Source organism: Brienomyrus brachyistius, chromosome 14 (assembly GCF_023856365.1).
Source record: "Brienomyrus brachyistius isolate T26 chromosome 14, BBRACH_0.4, whole genome shotgun sequence".
Taxonomy (NCBI): domain Eukaryota; kingdom Metazoa; phylum Chordata; class Actinopteri; order Osteoglossiformes; family Mormyridae; genus Brienomyrus; species Brienomyrus brachyistius.
In genome coordinates this window covers 14,390,202-14,405,691 of record NC_064546.1, presented here as the reverse complement: position 1 = coordinate 14,405,691, position 15,490 = coordinate 14,390,202, and the positions used below count along the sequence as shown (strand labels likewise).

The 15,490-nt window shown below is 38.6% G+C and overlaps 1 protein-coding gene across 1 annotated transcript; it reads right to left on the bottom strand.

Annotated features, from left to right (window-relative positions):
- Positions 1–396: 396 nt before the first annotated feature.
- LOC125707769 (deubiquitinase DESI2) lies at positions 397–14,906 on the bottom strand. Its single transcript, XM_048975099.1, has 5 exons — positions 14,057–14,906; positions 5,737–5,809; positions 2,245–2,338; positions 1,194–1,335; positions 397–986 (listed from the first exon to the last, which is right to left on the bottom strand). The coding sequence occupies exons 1-5, from the start codon at positions 14,093–14,095 to the stop codon at positions 744–746; spliced, it is 591 nt and encodes a 196-aa protein (XP_048831056.1). The 5' UTR covers positions 14,096–14,906; the 3' UTR covers positions 397–743.
- Positions 14,907–15,490: the final 584 nt, after the last annotated feature.

Below are 15,490 nucleotides of genomic sequence, written 5' to 3'. Positions count from 1 at the left end.
AGGGCTTTTGTAATGTCTGGGATTATGAGAGTAATAAGTATCTTCACCTGAGAGTACAACTGTTTTCAAACATGTATTCTTTATGATAAACTTGCTTGTAACAATTTAAGTATATGTAGATACAAAGGCAATAAAGTGTCACACTGCTGATTTCCCCATTACTGGATTTAGCAAAGGCGGTGTGACCTTGCTTGGAACTGACTTGTATCATAGATTTCAGGGCTGTTCCCATGGTCTGAACAATTTATAATCACCAATTCATCTAACCGCATTTCTTTTGATAGCGGGAAGAAGATAAGAGTACCCAAGGGAATCTCACACAAGGACTGGGAGAGCATGCAGGCTCCATATGAGCGAGTCTTGACAAAAACAAGAAACTGTAAACATATTCTCGTAATTTTTACCAAACTACACTTGTTTTAATAAACTCAGATAGAGAAAATAAAGACAGAGCTGTGGTTTGTCTATGCCATCTGTCACTGATTTTTAAACCTCTCGAGAAACCTGTCAGAATATGAATAAAGGTTTGTAAAGTTCATTATCTGCAGGGTCAAAAAATTTGTGTGCATAAAAAATTATGCATTTCCTTTGCAGTCTGTTTTTTATGCCTCTTTGATTTGGGCGTTCATACATCCTGCTTGTCCAGTGCAGGGATGGGGGGGCTCTGGAGTCTCAGTTCAGGTCTAAAAATGGAAGAGCATCCCTAAAGAGAGCACGGACCCCGTGAATCTGTTACTGGCTGCTCAGACCCGGGTGTGGCGGCAGCTGTGCGAGGAGCCAGGGCCCACGCTGGCTCCTGAGGCTGAGGGAAGATCTTCATCGCTGGACTCTAGCTGCTCCTCTTTATGAAGGCCCAGGCTAATATGGCTTTGAAGGGCAGCTGGGGTCAACCATTCCTTCGGTAGGCAGCTTTGTAGGAATGGGATGCAGGAACTGAAGTAGGCCAGTCGATTCACCCAACGAGGAATTTCTTGTCCACACAGCAGCTACCAAATGAAGAAACACATGGTTATGACACACCAGATTTCCAAAAATATGACGCATCCAGAAGTCAACATGCCACTTCACTTTCCTCTCAAAATCTCCCAGCTAGGCAGAATTTCCCGATTAATTAGCCCCCCATGACCTCAAACTCAGGCAATCGAAAGAGGATATTGCATTAATATTAAGTAGATTTGTCAGTTTTTACTAACCTCAGAAAGTGAAGATGAGAAGTGGTTGCAGTTTTTGTGCATTAAATGGTAGGCGTTGCCTTTAAACTCCTTGCCCAGCTCCTCCATAATCTTGTCTATATCATGCTCAGTGAAGTCTGTTGTGCCTAAAGCAATGGCCTCTCTGGAGATACAGACATACCTCAGACACTTTGTTGCAAAGAACAAACAATAACCAAACAATAACCAAAACCCAAATACTAACTCCACCAATAACGACTAACTCACAAATAAGAAAAACAATTATCTGCCCTAACACCCTTATGATACAAACAAACACGTCCACCAAACTCTCTCTTGATTTACTCTTCCCACTTGTCCTCTTTATTGTCTCCAGCAGTACCATTTATCACTTTCTGCTGGAATTACACCTCACCAGCAAAGTATGATGTATTAATAATTTTCTATTAGTAAAACTTTAAACATTCTAGCTGGACCGTACCCATCAAATAAACATTCATGTACTAAACAGAGGTGGAAAGTTCAGGTTCAGAAAGTACAAATCCAGACCAATAAAGAGGACAAGTAGTAAGAGGAACTCGAAAGAGAGTTTGGTGGGCGTGTTTGTTGGTATCATAAGGGTGTTAGGGCAGATAATTGTTTTTCTTATTTGTGGGTTAGTCGTTATTGGTGGAGTTGTATTTGGGTTTTGGTTATTGTTTTGGCCAGGCAAGATGGAGAGATGGCATGTTTGTCCTGTCCTGTGTCTGTGTCTAGCTGGAAATACTTGAAAAACTTCTGTAAATAAAGGGTGATGGCAAACTGAGAAGAAACTGAACCATTTTTGTGGTTTCTGCCTGAACCACATTATGTAAGCTGGCCTGTAACAACAATGAATAAATATTCCCAATGTTTAATTTAGTTTTCCTGATTTAAAGTGTTTGGGTTATAAACAAAGAATTAACATTTATTTTACTGAATATATTTTATTGCAACCACATTCATTATTAAAATACTAAATGAGTTTTCTAAAACCTGTAGGATTGTGGCTTTTATGGGGCTGCAATTGCAAGGATTAGAATGATATACTCACTTGAATTTGAAGGTTTCTCCAAGCTCAGCAGTGTTACCAGGAGTAATCTCAAAGATCCCACTAAAGGGGTATGGATGGCCTCCATATGCAAACTCTAAAGAGGAAGAAGAGGGATTCAGACAAGGAGGATGGTTTTGGAGGACGGAAGAGCAAGAGTTTATCATCATCATCCCATTTCTGGTGAAAAATGTGCTTAAAAAAAGTGGAGAACAGATATGGTGTACTACAGTACAGTACTACAGTACATACTAGTTATACAGTACATACTAATTTAAGAGTACACACATTTCAAATAGCTAATACACAGAAGCTGCTTTAAATTATTAAAAGCTGTCACAGGGCAAATCTAAATAAAAGCACTCAGGCAACGATGTGTTAAACAGCATCAGCCACGGCTGTATTTATTGTGAAATATCCCAGGAGAATAGGGTAACATGCCAACCGCAGAACTGTGCGTGTCTATAAGAAAATAAAAGATGGGTAAACCCCGCAACAGAAAAAAAAAATCAAGAAATGGAGAAGGATTGTTCCAGTTGGAGCAGGTAGACTACAGCCAGTGATGCAGGCAGTAAGTTCCAGCTCATGCAGGCTATTTTAAGGGGGGGGAAGTGATGCTGGGTGTGGCAGCGGCTCGTGTGATTCGCTCGCCTCCAGCCGTGGCTCATTGAGGGAGGGGCTCTGCCGCAGCCTGCTGGCTGGCTGTCCAAAACACCGGTTCTGAAATTTGGCAGATGGTTGCTATCCAAGGTTACGCACCAAGAACAGGCCCACCTGTCCGCTGGACGGAGCGGCATGTGCGCAAGTCCCAGAGGTGCCGTCGTGACAAGAATTAGATGATCTTTGAATGTGTGTGCAGAGAAAACGTTATATAATGTAAAAGGTACATTTGGCCAGCCGCAAGCTAGAATGAAAAGCTTAGCTGCAATCGCTTATGCACAAACTACTGCTACAGAGCTGGAGCTCGCACACTATGGGCAATCATGCATTAAATTTAAACATCTAAAAAATATCTTGCTAATCTATAAAAAAAAAAAATAATAATTTGAAACAGTAAGTAAGCAGTAACATGCTTTACAGATGACACTTTGAATTACATGTCAAGGTGCATGTAATTCAAAGTATCTGCCTGAAGTTAACACCGAAAGTCAAATAGATATTTTACTGTTACAGTAAAAAAAAAAACAGAGTGTAAAAAAACGTGGAAAATCTGCATTTTTATTTCAAAACCCAAAAGGCCAGCATGCAATTAGAATAGAATTAATGTGGCGTATAATTAAAAATGATGAGATTGGTTTAGAGACAATACCCTCAGCTTTGCCCTACCTTAACTAAATGCACAAAGTCGAAATAAAAGGCCAAATATGATCATTAGCATTTACACATTTACAAAGCTTTAAATCTCCAAAGATTTTGGTATTCTTGCCTTATGGTTGACAAGGTTATTTAAATCGGCAAACAAACTACTGCCAACTTCCCAGGAGCTGGGTGTAAAAAAAAAAAAAGGCTATTTCTCAAAGGATTACCAGAAAGCACCACGTACACATCTCCAAGTGCATTGGCTTGCATTTTACAGTCTTGCCAAGCAGGGTGAACCCTAGCTTTGCACCCAGTGCTTCTTCAGGCGGGCTAAAGAACTCTCCCTGCAACTGAGCAGGATAAGCGATTCACAGATGAATGTTTCTGTTATTGAAAAGTCTGCAAAAGAAACTACTGCCAATTCCCCAGGAGGCTGGATCAAAAGGGGGGAAAAAAAGCAAATCAAAAGTAAAAAAATTCTCAAAGGATTTTCAGAATTGCCAAAAAAAAATCATCCCATGCACATAAGAAAGTCTGACTGAAACTTACCAAGACCATCGGGAGGGGGGGGGATGTTTTGTGGATTGATTAAGACAAATGAGGGCTTTCTTGCAATGCAAATCACCTTTGTTTACAAGTGGCAAAATCACAAAAGAAAACCCTGCATAGAGTCAAAGACGGAGAGAGTTTTGTACCGAAGGTACCTAATGTGTATACCGTACCATGAAGGGACTTTCTGAGTATACTGTCACTGTTATGGAACCTCTGGCCCGGATTGAGAAAGGAGCCTAGTAGCACACAGCACCTTCAATCTATGACGTGTTTGTGGGGATCATGGCTCCACACTAATTCAAATGCAGCCTTACTAACTTTGCTCTGGACCCAGCACTGTGGAATCTAGTTTTTTGAGCAGGATAATTATTCCAAAGATAAACCTAAAATTACAGTAGAAACACTGCTCTCTCCTGGAATTCCCAGTAATGAGTCCCTATCTGAAAATTACAGATGATTATTTCAAATAAAAAGTTACAGGAGCTGGGCACTGGACAAATAGGGCAAATCAGTAGAAAGATGTCATGTATATCCCAGTTTGTTACATTTTTGTAATCCTTGGGAGGCAGATTATTTGCCTCATCAGTTTAGTCACACTTAGATATTAACAGCTGATGGAAACACAGAAATGCTTTTTAAATGACAAATTGCTTCAATATTTAAATGCACTAATCTAATGAAATATTTTACAGGCGCTTAAGCAAACAAAAGGATTTTGTTGAAATGAGATCTTGATGAATTGTTAATGCCATGGACAAAACTAAATGTACAGTAACAACTCATCATGATATTAAAGAAATTACTGTGTTACTATGAACGAATCTCAAATACAGAGACAACCAAAAATGTGCAAGGTTGCAGCAAACTTCAGTGACTTTGAAAAATCAACAGCAGCAAAGAAACAATGAATTTTAAAGGGGCATTTATATTTCAGAATGATTTACCAAGACCATTCCAACAGTATTATTCAGTTTGCATGTAGGTATAGTGAGAAGATGGCAAGATGGCCGCGTGTGCAAACACCCCTGATGTTCACATGGACTTCCTCCTGGTACTCTGGATTCTTCCCACAATGCAATTGTTTGGCCTGCAGTAAGCGAGCATCCCGAGAATACCCTGCCTCGTGTCCTGTACCTCTTGGGAAAGGTTCAAGCTCATCATTGCCATGCACTGGATAAGCAGTTAGGAAAAATAAGGTGATGAATGACTGTACAGATACTCCTCGACTTACAATGGAGGTAAGTTCCAACGAACTCATCGCAAGTTGAATACGGATGTGATAGGATGACACACTTGGGCATTTAGCAAGATATAATGGGCTTTGGGAAAATTTGGTCAAACAGGAAAAAAAATGGCACCATTCATTGTCAAACACTGACATGTTTTATACGCTTGCTGTCGCTACAGCTGGATGCTGCCATCACCGGGCATCACTAGAAAGTATCTTACAGCGTATTGCTAGCTGGGGAACAGATCAAAATGCAAAGTATGAGGACTATGCCAACCCATCATAAAGTGAGGAGCATCTGTATCTAGAGGGGAAGTGTAGTGTGTCTCAACTCATCATACTGCACGAAAAATAAAGCCACTGTAAGGGACATAACACAAACAAAATATACCCCATAGAAAAACCTTCGATTGTACCTCTACCGTAGACCTCGATGCCTGAATGGAAGACTCCTATACCCAGAGTAGAAGTATACTCATTGATCCAATACTGCAGAGAAAGGAGAGAAAAAAAATTACAAGTGCTTATAGGTGTTCACAATTCAGGTAGTGAACATACTGTAAGATGAAAGTTGATCATCTATAATGTCGTCGTATGGGATCAGCTCGTAAAAATATCAATCTGGCAATTATTTTTCATTTAACATTTAGACAAACATTTCCAAATTCTTCAAAAGATTATTATTAGATCGCATAACAGTTCTTATATATATATATATATATATATATATATATATATATATATATATATATATATATATATATATATATATATATATATAAATAACTATGTACACACACACACAGGCACAGAAAAAAAATAGGAGACCACTATGTTTTTCAAAAACTCTGCAGTTACTATATTAATGGGAACTAATGCATTAACAATTTTTTTTTTAATCTGTTATTTCGCTTTAAGTGCTTGGTAGGAAATGGAAATGAACCTGATTCCATGCCGTGAATGTCAACGTTCGGAACTATTCACCGTCCCCATGACCCTGAAGTTGGCCGGAATTTTCTCTGCCATTTTTTTACAATGGGCCTCTCATGCGTTTCCACTTTCTTTTTCCTACCGCTCTAGTTAGTTTCACAGCAAAAATGTCATAGACCAGCCCACACACAGGAAGTAAACAAAATGCAGTTTGTTCATTTATTTTAACATTAAATATTTAAAATTATTGGCAACAATTAATGCGCTAATTTTGACAGCTATAATATATATACATATAAACATACTATATACACACACATAAGAGATCAAAAAGGTATAGCTTAACAAAAATCTGTTACAAATGAACCATTTTTGGATTTATTATCAGACGGTATTAATGTAATTCTTAGGGTAAGAATGTAATTATTTGCCAGATAAATCTATTACCTGTTTCTAAGGCAAATACTGCTACCAGACATGAAAAATGTACAGGGAGGAAGTCCTGAAGAAAACCAATAATGTGTGTTTTCTATTATGAACAGAATTTCAATTCATAATGCTTCAGTTTTTTAACAACCACGTTGAAGTTGTATAAAATCAGTAACTGAATTATATTGCTTAAACTTAAAAAAAGAAAAACAAAATCCATAGATTAACAAAAGGCATGAAAATTGAAAAAAAAACAGAACTAAAAAAAAATAATCTGATATTCATCCTCGATTAACCAAATACAATATTTCAACAAAATATTAGGTTAAGTAACTTTTAACACTTTAAATTACCTCAAATACAGCGGCTTACAAAAGTATTCAACCCCCCTTAGTTATCAGATTTGCCTGTATAATTAAAATAAAAGTATAATTCATACATAAACATATTCTTCCTGTCAGTGTTTTTTAATTGCAATTTCAGAGTAAAATTTGAGGTAAAGCTTTTAAAGAAAATTGTGGCTTACAGAAGTATTCAACTCCTAAACATTTGCACTTGTGTATTGGGGGCCCCCTGTTGGCCACCAACAGTCACTACACTAGGTGGGTGAGGGGTCCCAAACTGACTTGTTGAGTACGGCCCTAAAAACTACACACATGTTCCTGTTGGCTGAGCTACCATTTGCTGCAATAAAAGCTCTTTTTTGTGTATCTACCATTTTTCAGGAATGATCCCCCCCCCCCCCCCCCCCATTATTCATGGCCGACAAGTTCAAGGTCATTCAGGTTTGCTGGATGTCACTTGTTGACTGAAATTCCATAGACTGCCTACAGGTTCAAAATCTGTACTTTGGCCATATTAACCATTCCTGTGTTGCTTTGGCCTTTCCTGCTGAAAGTTTTACTTTTTTGCTGACCAAAGCAGGTTTTTTTTTAAATAATTCCCTATACGTGGCTTCATCCATTCCCCCTTCACTTTTGACATGATAGCCAGTTCCTGAACATAAAAACCATCCCTACAGCACCATGTTCCCGCCACTAAACCTCACTGTAGGGAAGGTGTTAACTGAGGCATGGGCTGTGTTACGTTTGCTCTAAATATAGCGCTCCAGATTTTGGCCAAAAATCGCTGTCTTCTCCTCATCAGACCACAAAACCATGTCCCACTCCAGACATGCTTGCAGTTGAGTATAAAGAGTCACAGTCGCAGAGGACTCAACTGGTTGGTTGAAACAAAATCTGGATTTTTACTTCCAGAACCTGAACTATCCACCTGTGCACATGGAATTTCTTTCCTTGTACTTGCTTGTATCTACAGTCCCTAGGGTTACTGTCACCCTGTTCTAAATTAAAATTTGTAATTTGTTTTAAGTTTTGAAATCAGAATCATTTTTTTTGCGTTGTAATGTTAGAACTAAAAATAAAGCAATTACAAGATTGAGAAACAGAATAATTTGTTTCTTTTGGCAAGGAATTTTTATTTTATCTTACATTAGTTACACTTAACAGGCCTTCTGATTGAGAAGCTTCAGTCCTTTTCAGTCCCAGATATGCATTGAATGAAAATACCAAATTCTCATTTAAGTTTTCAATTACTGGCTATTTTTTAACCATATCTGATACACTGATAGCTAAGCATATTAAATTAATTTAATCATACGGCTCCAAATGTAACAGAATGTAACAAGTCACCCTGCGAATAATCAGTTTCTTCTTTTAAAATGACAGTTAAAAATATTATATTTTAAAAGCTTGTAACCTGGACCAGAATAGACAGCCAACAGATGGAAGGATGGATGGATATTTTAAAACTAATACAATATTAAAATAATACTCATCTTTATAATATTGTGGTGGGTATATTGTCATTCTGCAGAATGCCCCCTCCTTACAAGTAATACCTGAAAAAGATGACATTGCCCCAGAAGTACATTTGTACACATTCAAAGGAAGAGTATTGGCGCAGGACCACCGAGTTCAGATTTCCGTCACATTCTTCATGGATTATGTTGTTATAGCCCATCTAGGGGTAAAGGTCATAACAGCAGGCAATAAAGGTAAACAGCAGGAAAGGGGCTGAACTGAAAATTCTTGATCTTGTTATATTCTATATTACAATCACGCTCTCATTATAACCTACTCAAAAACCCAATAAGATTCTTTAAATGATAAGAAGAGTTACGGGCTTCTCTCATGATAATACTTTTTCCCAAATGGCCAATCTGTAGTTTTCACTTCTTTTTCCCCAGAGAATCTCATAGTTTAACATCAAAATCCTATTTACCCTTGAAGGGGTGATTCATAATGGTAGTTAAAAGGCATGTTTTATTCTATTTAAGCTATTTCAGTGTGTCATGCCTAAGCTATATCACGTTTATCGTTTTTTTTTTTTTTTTTAAATGGTAGAACTGTTAAACCATTTCCCTCAGGACTAGCACAGAATCTGGGTTTTGTCTTGGAAATTGCAACAAGAACATTATGAAGTTTCCAACACATGAAGTTGGGGTGCCTGAGTCACATGAAAAACAAAATCATACCTGATAAGACTCTAATATTGATACATATTAACGGGCAGTGAGTGGCTCAGCGGGCTGAGCCTCTGTGCTTCTGTGCCGCTGTGACTGTCATCAGAAACTCACCATTTCAACATGACATACAACTGGGGCATATTACAAGCCAACAGCTGTCAAGAAGCCAACTATGCATAAGTGCAGCTACGCTGAGATTCCAGTGAAAGACCAGCAGCAAGTGCCAGATAGCAGTGAAGCAATACAATATGCTACAAACATAGCAGTAACCTTATAAGACAGCTATACATATCTATCAGCTATATAAAGTTAGCCTTCCCAACACATATGGTTGTGAGCTCTAGAACCAAACTTCCTGACTGGGGGTGGAATCTCTTCAACTCTGGTAGCTGTGTAGACACCCATTAGTACCAGCCTGAGGTCTATACAGCAGACTTTTTACCTAGTACAAGATAGTTGTCTCTATGTGACTGATGTATAGGCACCAAACAGCACTTCAAAGAAACCAGCCTTCTTGGAGACAGGTGGATAAAATGATTGAAAGGGTATCGCCTGTGGTCCTACTGGGAGACGTCATCACAAAACGTGGGGAACAATGGAAATACCTGGAGAAGGATGATTAGGAAGAATGCGCAAGTCCGAACCCAAGTCATGACCTATGACCGGAGTTCTCTATAAGCCACGTATTGTCCATAACAAGCGCCGCGTTCAAACACAGAGATTATCACGTACATGGTACCAGAGCACAATAGGCAAAAAAAAAATAGAGAGAAAATCAACATTTTAGTGGGTCATTTGACTCTCTATCGACTGACGCCCAATTAATAGCAATTTGGACTTAGAACATGTGGAGAAGAACAGATGAACCAGGACAACCCAGATGAGCAGTCAGGGGTTGCTGGGAACATTTGGCTTTAGATTCTGTGTGAGATGGATTCAACTCACATCTATGGTATAGCTTATCTAATGCGCCTAGTGAGGTTAGGGTTCTGGAGTCTGAATGGACTGTAATTTGCAGCTCAATACTTGCAACCATAGGACCTACTGCTGGAAAGCATTCATAATGAAAGCTATTAAATTGATGAGGATTAACTTTCTGCTTGCATCAGGATCTTCTGAGACCATTGAAAGGTATGGAAAAGCCAGAAAAGCCATAGCGAAGACTTGCAAATAAAAGCTTATGCATGGGAGGAGGTTGTAGAGGCCAAATAGGAGGAGGACAGGGTGTGGGTGCATATGTTGCTCTCACTATAAGGCAATACTGGAAACTTCAGGGTCTATCACTGCAGCTGAAGTTGCCATAGGCCTAGTGGTTAGTGGCCTCTATAATGGAAAAGCTGCAAGGATAGATGAAGGCTATCCAGAAATGTTGATTGTACTGGATGTTGTTAGGGTAACGTGGTTGATGTGCCTCTTCAGTGTTGCACTGAAGCCAGATAAAGCACCTCTTGGCTGGCAAACAAGGGTGGTCATCCCTGTTTTTAAGAAGTATGTATTCTGACTACAGGAGGATCACATCTCTCCATGTCTCCCTTAGCGAATCAATTCCAAAGTATTAGAAAGAAGACCTTATCCAATGGTAAACTTTCTCAGAAAAGGGTGGATCATTGTTTTCAGGTCCATGACCCTGTCATTAATGATGAAGCTTAAGTATCATGGAATCTTGTTCATGAGTAAAACCAAGAGAGAACATGAGATTCACAAGGGAATCAGTCTGATGGCTACAATTTTGCAAGCACTGATGAGGAAGTGGGAGCTGAGTTAGCAGATATAGCCAACTTATACTGTAGGATTAAAGAGAAGAGTTGCCCAGTCACTGGAAACATTTTGGCTAAAGGCCTTGCTCAAGGGCCCAGTGGTGAAACAACTATACTATCCAAGGGATTTATACCTGCAGCCTTTTGATCTGAGTCCTAACCTACAGAGCCACCCACCACCCAAATGTCACCTACTGTCAAAAGAATAAAATGCAAGTCTATACAATGTGCCAAAATTAGGTTTCTCTGCAGGGTTGACAGCCTCACCCTCTGTGACAGTATAAGGAGTTCAGACATCTGGCAGGACCTTGAAAGAAACTGCTTGTCTTTCTATTTGGGAGATTTAGCTAAGGGTGCCACAATCAAATCCTGGGGTAGCTGATCTGGGCAGATCCCACTGGGTGGAAGTCCCAGGAGACCCAAGACACACTGGAGGGTTTAAAATTCCCAGTCAACTTGCGAACAGAGGTGTGACCTCCTGGTTACCCTTACAATGAGGAGCAGTGTGAAGAACATGAAGATGCAGCTGCTGATGATGAAAACAAGAACTACCACAGCGAGCCAATTCCAGCCTCAAAACCATTTCAACGTGTAGTTCTGTTACATGTAGTGCACAGAGTACAGTGACATACCTTCGAAAAAATGACTTTATTCCACCACCCCTGAGACTGTTCACAATATAAAACAAGACTAAAGAATATGGAGCTACTTTACATATATATAATCTAACAAGCCAAAAAATAAAATGCTTATTAACTGGGTTGTGATTCTAAATAGTAAAATTCTATATAGGACTAATCTACAGGCTTTTTCAAAGTCCGTTAGACGTTCAGCCCTAAGATTAGAGACTGGCTGATAAATGTAGCTAGAAGTAAAAGAAAAGGCGTTAGATGAACGATTCCAAGGTGACTTCCATTATCAATTATTTCAAAACATACAGTATTACTTTCCCCAGCCTACTATGCAACACTGTAGAAGTTAATCATGCAAGCATCCAGTATTTGCAGATTAATTTCACCCATCCCTGCAGCCTTTTCGCCGTTGAGACCTCTAACCGCTTCAGCTACGGTGATACACCAAACGCTTCTTACACTGCCCCCTGGTGAGGGGGCACAATCACATCTATTTAGTTTTCTGGATAGTTGAATGTTACTCTTGAAAACACCGAATCGCGACACATTTCTTACACGTACTTCAGTCCTTTTATACACACACCCTAACGATTATTGTGTCATGTTGCAATGCCACTGCTGGGTGAAACTGGATATTCGGTAACACACAAGAGATTGTGAGGTTAGCAGCAGCAGAACAAGCAGAATGAACACTAAAGTAAGCCAGGAACTCATAAGGAGGAACTCACGTATGTATTGTGCAATGTGTTTCTTTTTATTAAAAGAAATGTCATTTTTATTTTAGTGTAAATTTGTAATAGAACAGAACAGAAAGTTATTATGAATTTAAATGCTGCTACTTTATTATACAATTTTTTTTAAATTGTGCTGGTTATTTGAACGCCAGACAGAACAGCTTTGACTGTGTCTGCATTTTACATGCTCTGAATTCTTTACAGTGTTGAATTTGGGTATTTCATAGATACTTCAGTCTAAAAATAATTTTAAAACTTTTACTGATTAAGTCCCCTCCTAAACGTGGAGTTAATGTGCAAGCTAATATATACTAGTGGTCTAAACTGTAGAAACATTTACTATTTTTTAGAGATTATAGAACTTTATTCAACTGTTGCTCCAGTTGCGTACTTAATCATCCAATGTATGATTAAACATTCTTTGTTTATAAACATTACCACCAATATTCATGTAGTAATTTTGTATAGCATAATGCCAAAAATGATAGGCGTTTTCCACAATTTTGACCACTACTGTAGCGTATATTTTGTGCAATAATACATCATAAAATACAAACATACACATTTAACCATTCATCCATCATCTATCTACTTTTCCTGGGCAGGGTCACAGGTGAGGAGGAGGAAACTATATATTTTACCAACAGCAATATTAAAATCGTATTCTTCTGGAGGAGGGGTGTCAAACTCCAGTCCTGGGGGGCCGAAGCCCTGCACATTTTTTGGTTCTCTCTCATTTAACATACCTAATTGAACTCCTTCCACCTCCTTGTGCTAATTACCACACAGCTCCTGAGCTGAATCATTTATGGTGGAACAGGGAATGAACTAAGCTACACAGGGCCCTGACCCCCCAGGACTGGAGTTTGACCCCCCTCTTCTAGAGCATAATAATCCTTGCAGCTGGACACTGGATTGGTTTAAGCTTAATGAGCAGCCCATATTAAGACTCTGATAACTCTCAGTTGGACGATACAGGCGAATCACAACTAAGCATCCTTACCATGATATTATCATACTGCATGTAAAGCAAACTGCAACAAGTATCTGTATCTTAAACATCAATTGCTGATGAAAAAAATCAGTTAGTCTTGATCTGCATTTGATTAATATCGATTAAGGTAACAATTTTAAAGAAACGAGAAAACCCCGTCAAATTTTGCATAGTTCAGTTGTTTCATGTTTCAAGTAGTGACTAATGATTAGTAGTGACTAATAAGCAGTTTTCAAATGAATAAAAGATTCTTGGATGGCGAAGGATATAATTAAATTTTAGTGAAAAATATATATATTTGGATTGCATCACCGTATGTAGAATATATAATATTTATCTTTTATCAGAACCGCAATTATGGCATTGAGAGTAAATTATTGGATCTGGAGGAGGTCAGCATGCTCAGACAAAACTACATTTTAAAGCTTATGCTCCCCTTAAGTTTATGTTGGAATTTTTGGAATTATATCAATATTGCTGTAGTATAGGTTTAAATTACATTCCCTAATACGAAAAAAATGTTTCTTTGGTATGGCACAAAATTGTTTAGGTCATTTTAATTTTAAGAGGAAATTAAAAATACGTAAAAACAAATTTAAAAGTCAAACTGAACTGTGAATTACTATTAAAAATAACTGAATGGTGACAATGAAATTCCAGTCGAATGCAATGTATTATGGATGTGAATGATAAACAAACAAACAAACAAACAACATTGTTATAGATTTCTTACCATGTCATACACGTTGAGAATAACAGGTTGATTTGCCATGTTTAATCCAGAGTCGGAGGTAGAGAAATGTCTGTTCACTGCCTGCAATGTTATTGCTCTGACTGCGGTCCAAAAACGCGGTCCAAACTCGACAAAAAGCAAGTCCGTGATAAACACTACAAAACTAATCTCAGGTCAGATTTTCATTTTGCCATTTTCATGAAGTGCAGAGAGGCTGTCGTGGGAGTTCATTTCCTGCATTAATTGGGAAGCAGTGAAACATTCTAACGTATTTTTATGATCTGCAATTGATCCCAATTAACCATGTAAACAAGCTCGCCTTTTCATTTACACATCAGACTTAGTAAGATGATCAAAAATATTAATAAAACGTTGCGGTGTTCCAACAGGCAGCTCTCCATAAACCACCCTTCAAATGCGTAGATTTTTCTGTACAATTGTTTTTCTTGCAGGCAACATATACGTTGGCCCACTTTTGCTGTATACGGTGCACATAACAAAACCTTTATCAAAAAATACGCATTCTGAATTACTACAGAACTAAAATGCATTCAGTATTGCTATACGTTTTTTCCTAATTCATCGGCTACCGCTGTGCAGCATCGGTATGCTCAGGTTGTTTTACAAACGAGTAAGACGTTAAGTCACACGGCTAATCGGTACCGCTGGTTATTCTGCACCGTCTGCCCGAATGTAAGCGGAGAACAGCGAGCCAGCTACGCTGAACAGGCTTCTGTAGGAAATATTTAAAATCACTTGCAAAAATACTCCAACATGATGGAAGGCATCGGTATGCTACTAGCTAGATACCTTCGATGAAGGTTGGTAGCATCCCCAGTTCAAAGTTCACCAGTTTCCTGGTGACTGGGGGAAATGGCCTTTGGAGGTAATCGTTACTGGTGCGGTGGAATCAGCTGTTGTTGACAGCAGAGATGGTCGCTACATTTATATTGAAATTATTAATGATAATAATGATGATGAGGATTTTTCGAACCGCTAATTCTGGTAAATATCGCGGGAATAATAATAATAATGGTGATAATGGAATGGAAGAATGTAAAGAATATCTCTATAATATAAGCTTTTTCGCTAATGATTTCAGTCCGCAGTGTTTTCCAGAAACAAAAAACACCAGCTGTTTTTAGAGTTTGGTATATATTTCAAATGTACGTATTTCTCCCCCCACCACACACACACGTAATCATGCGTCTTTTGCTGTTGCTCATCAGCTTGTTTCTGATCCATTAAATCAATGAGCCATCCAATGTTTACATGCACTTTCTGGTACTTTGGCAACCGCTGCCAAAAGTGGGCCTGCCAGGTCTCCAAACCGTCTGAAACAGCATTATCAGCACATGTCAATGTCCGGCTCGTATTTCCAAAACACTTCTGTTTGACAGTACACTTCATGTTCCGGTTATCAAACTCATGTTT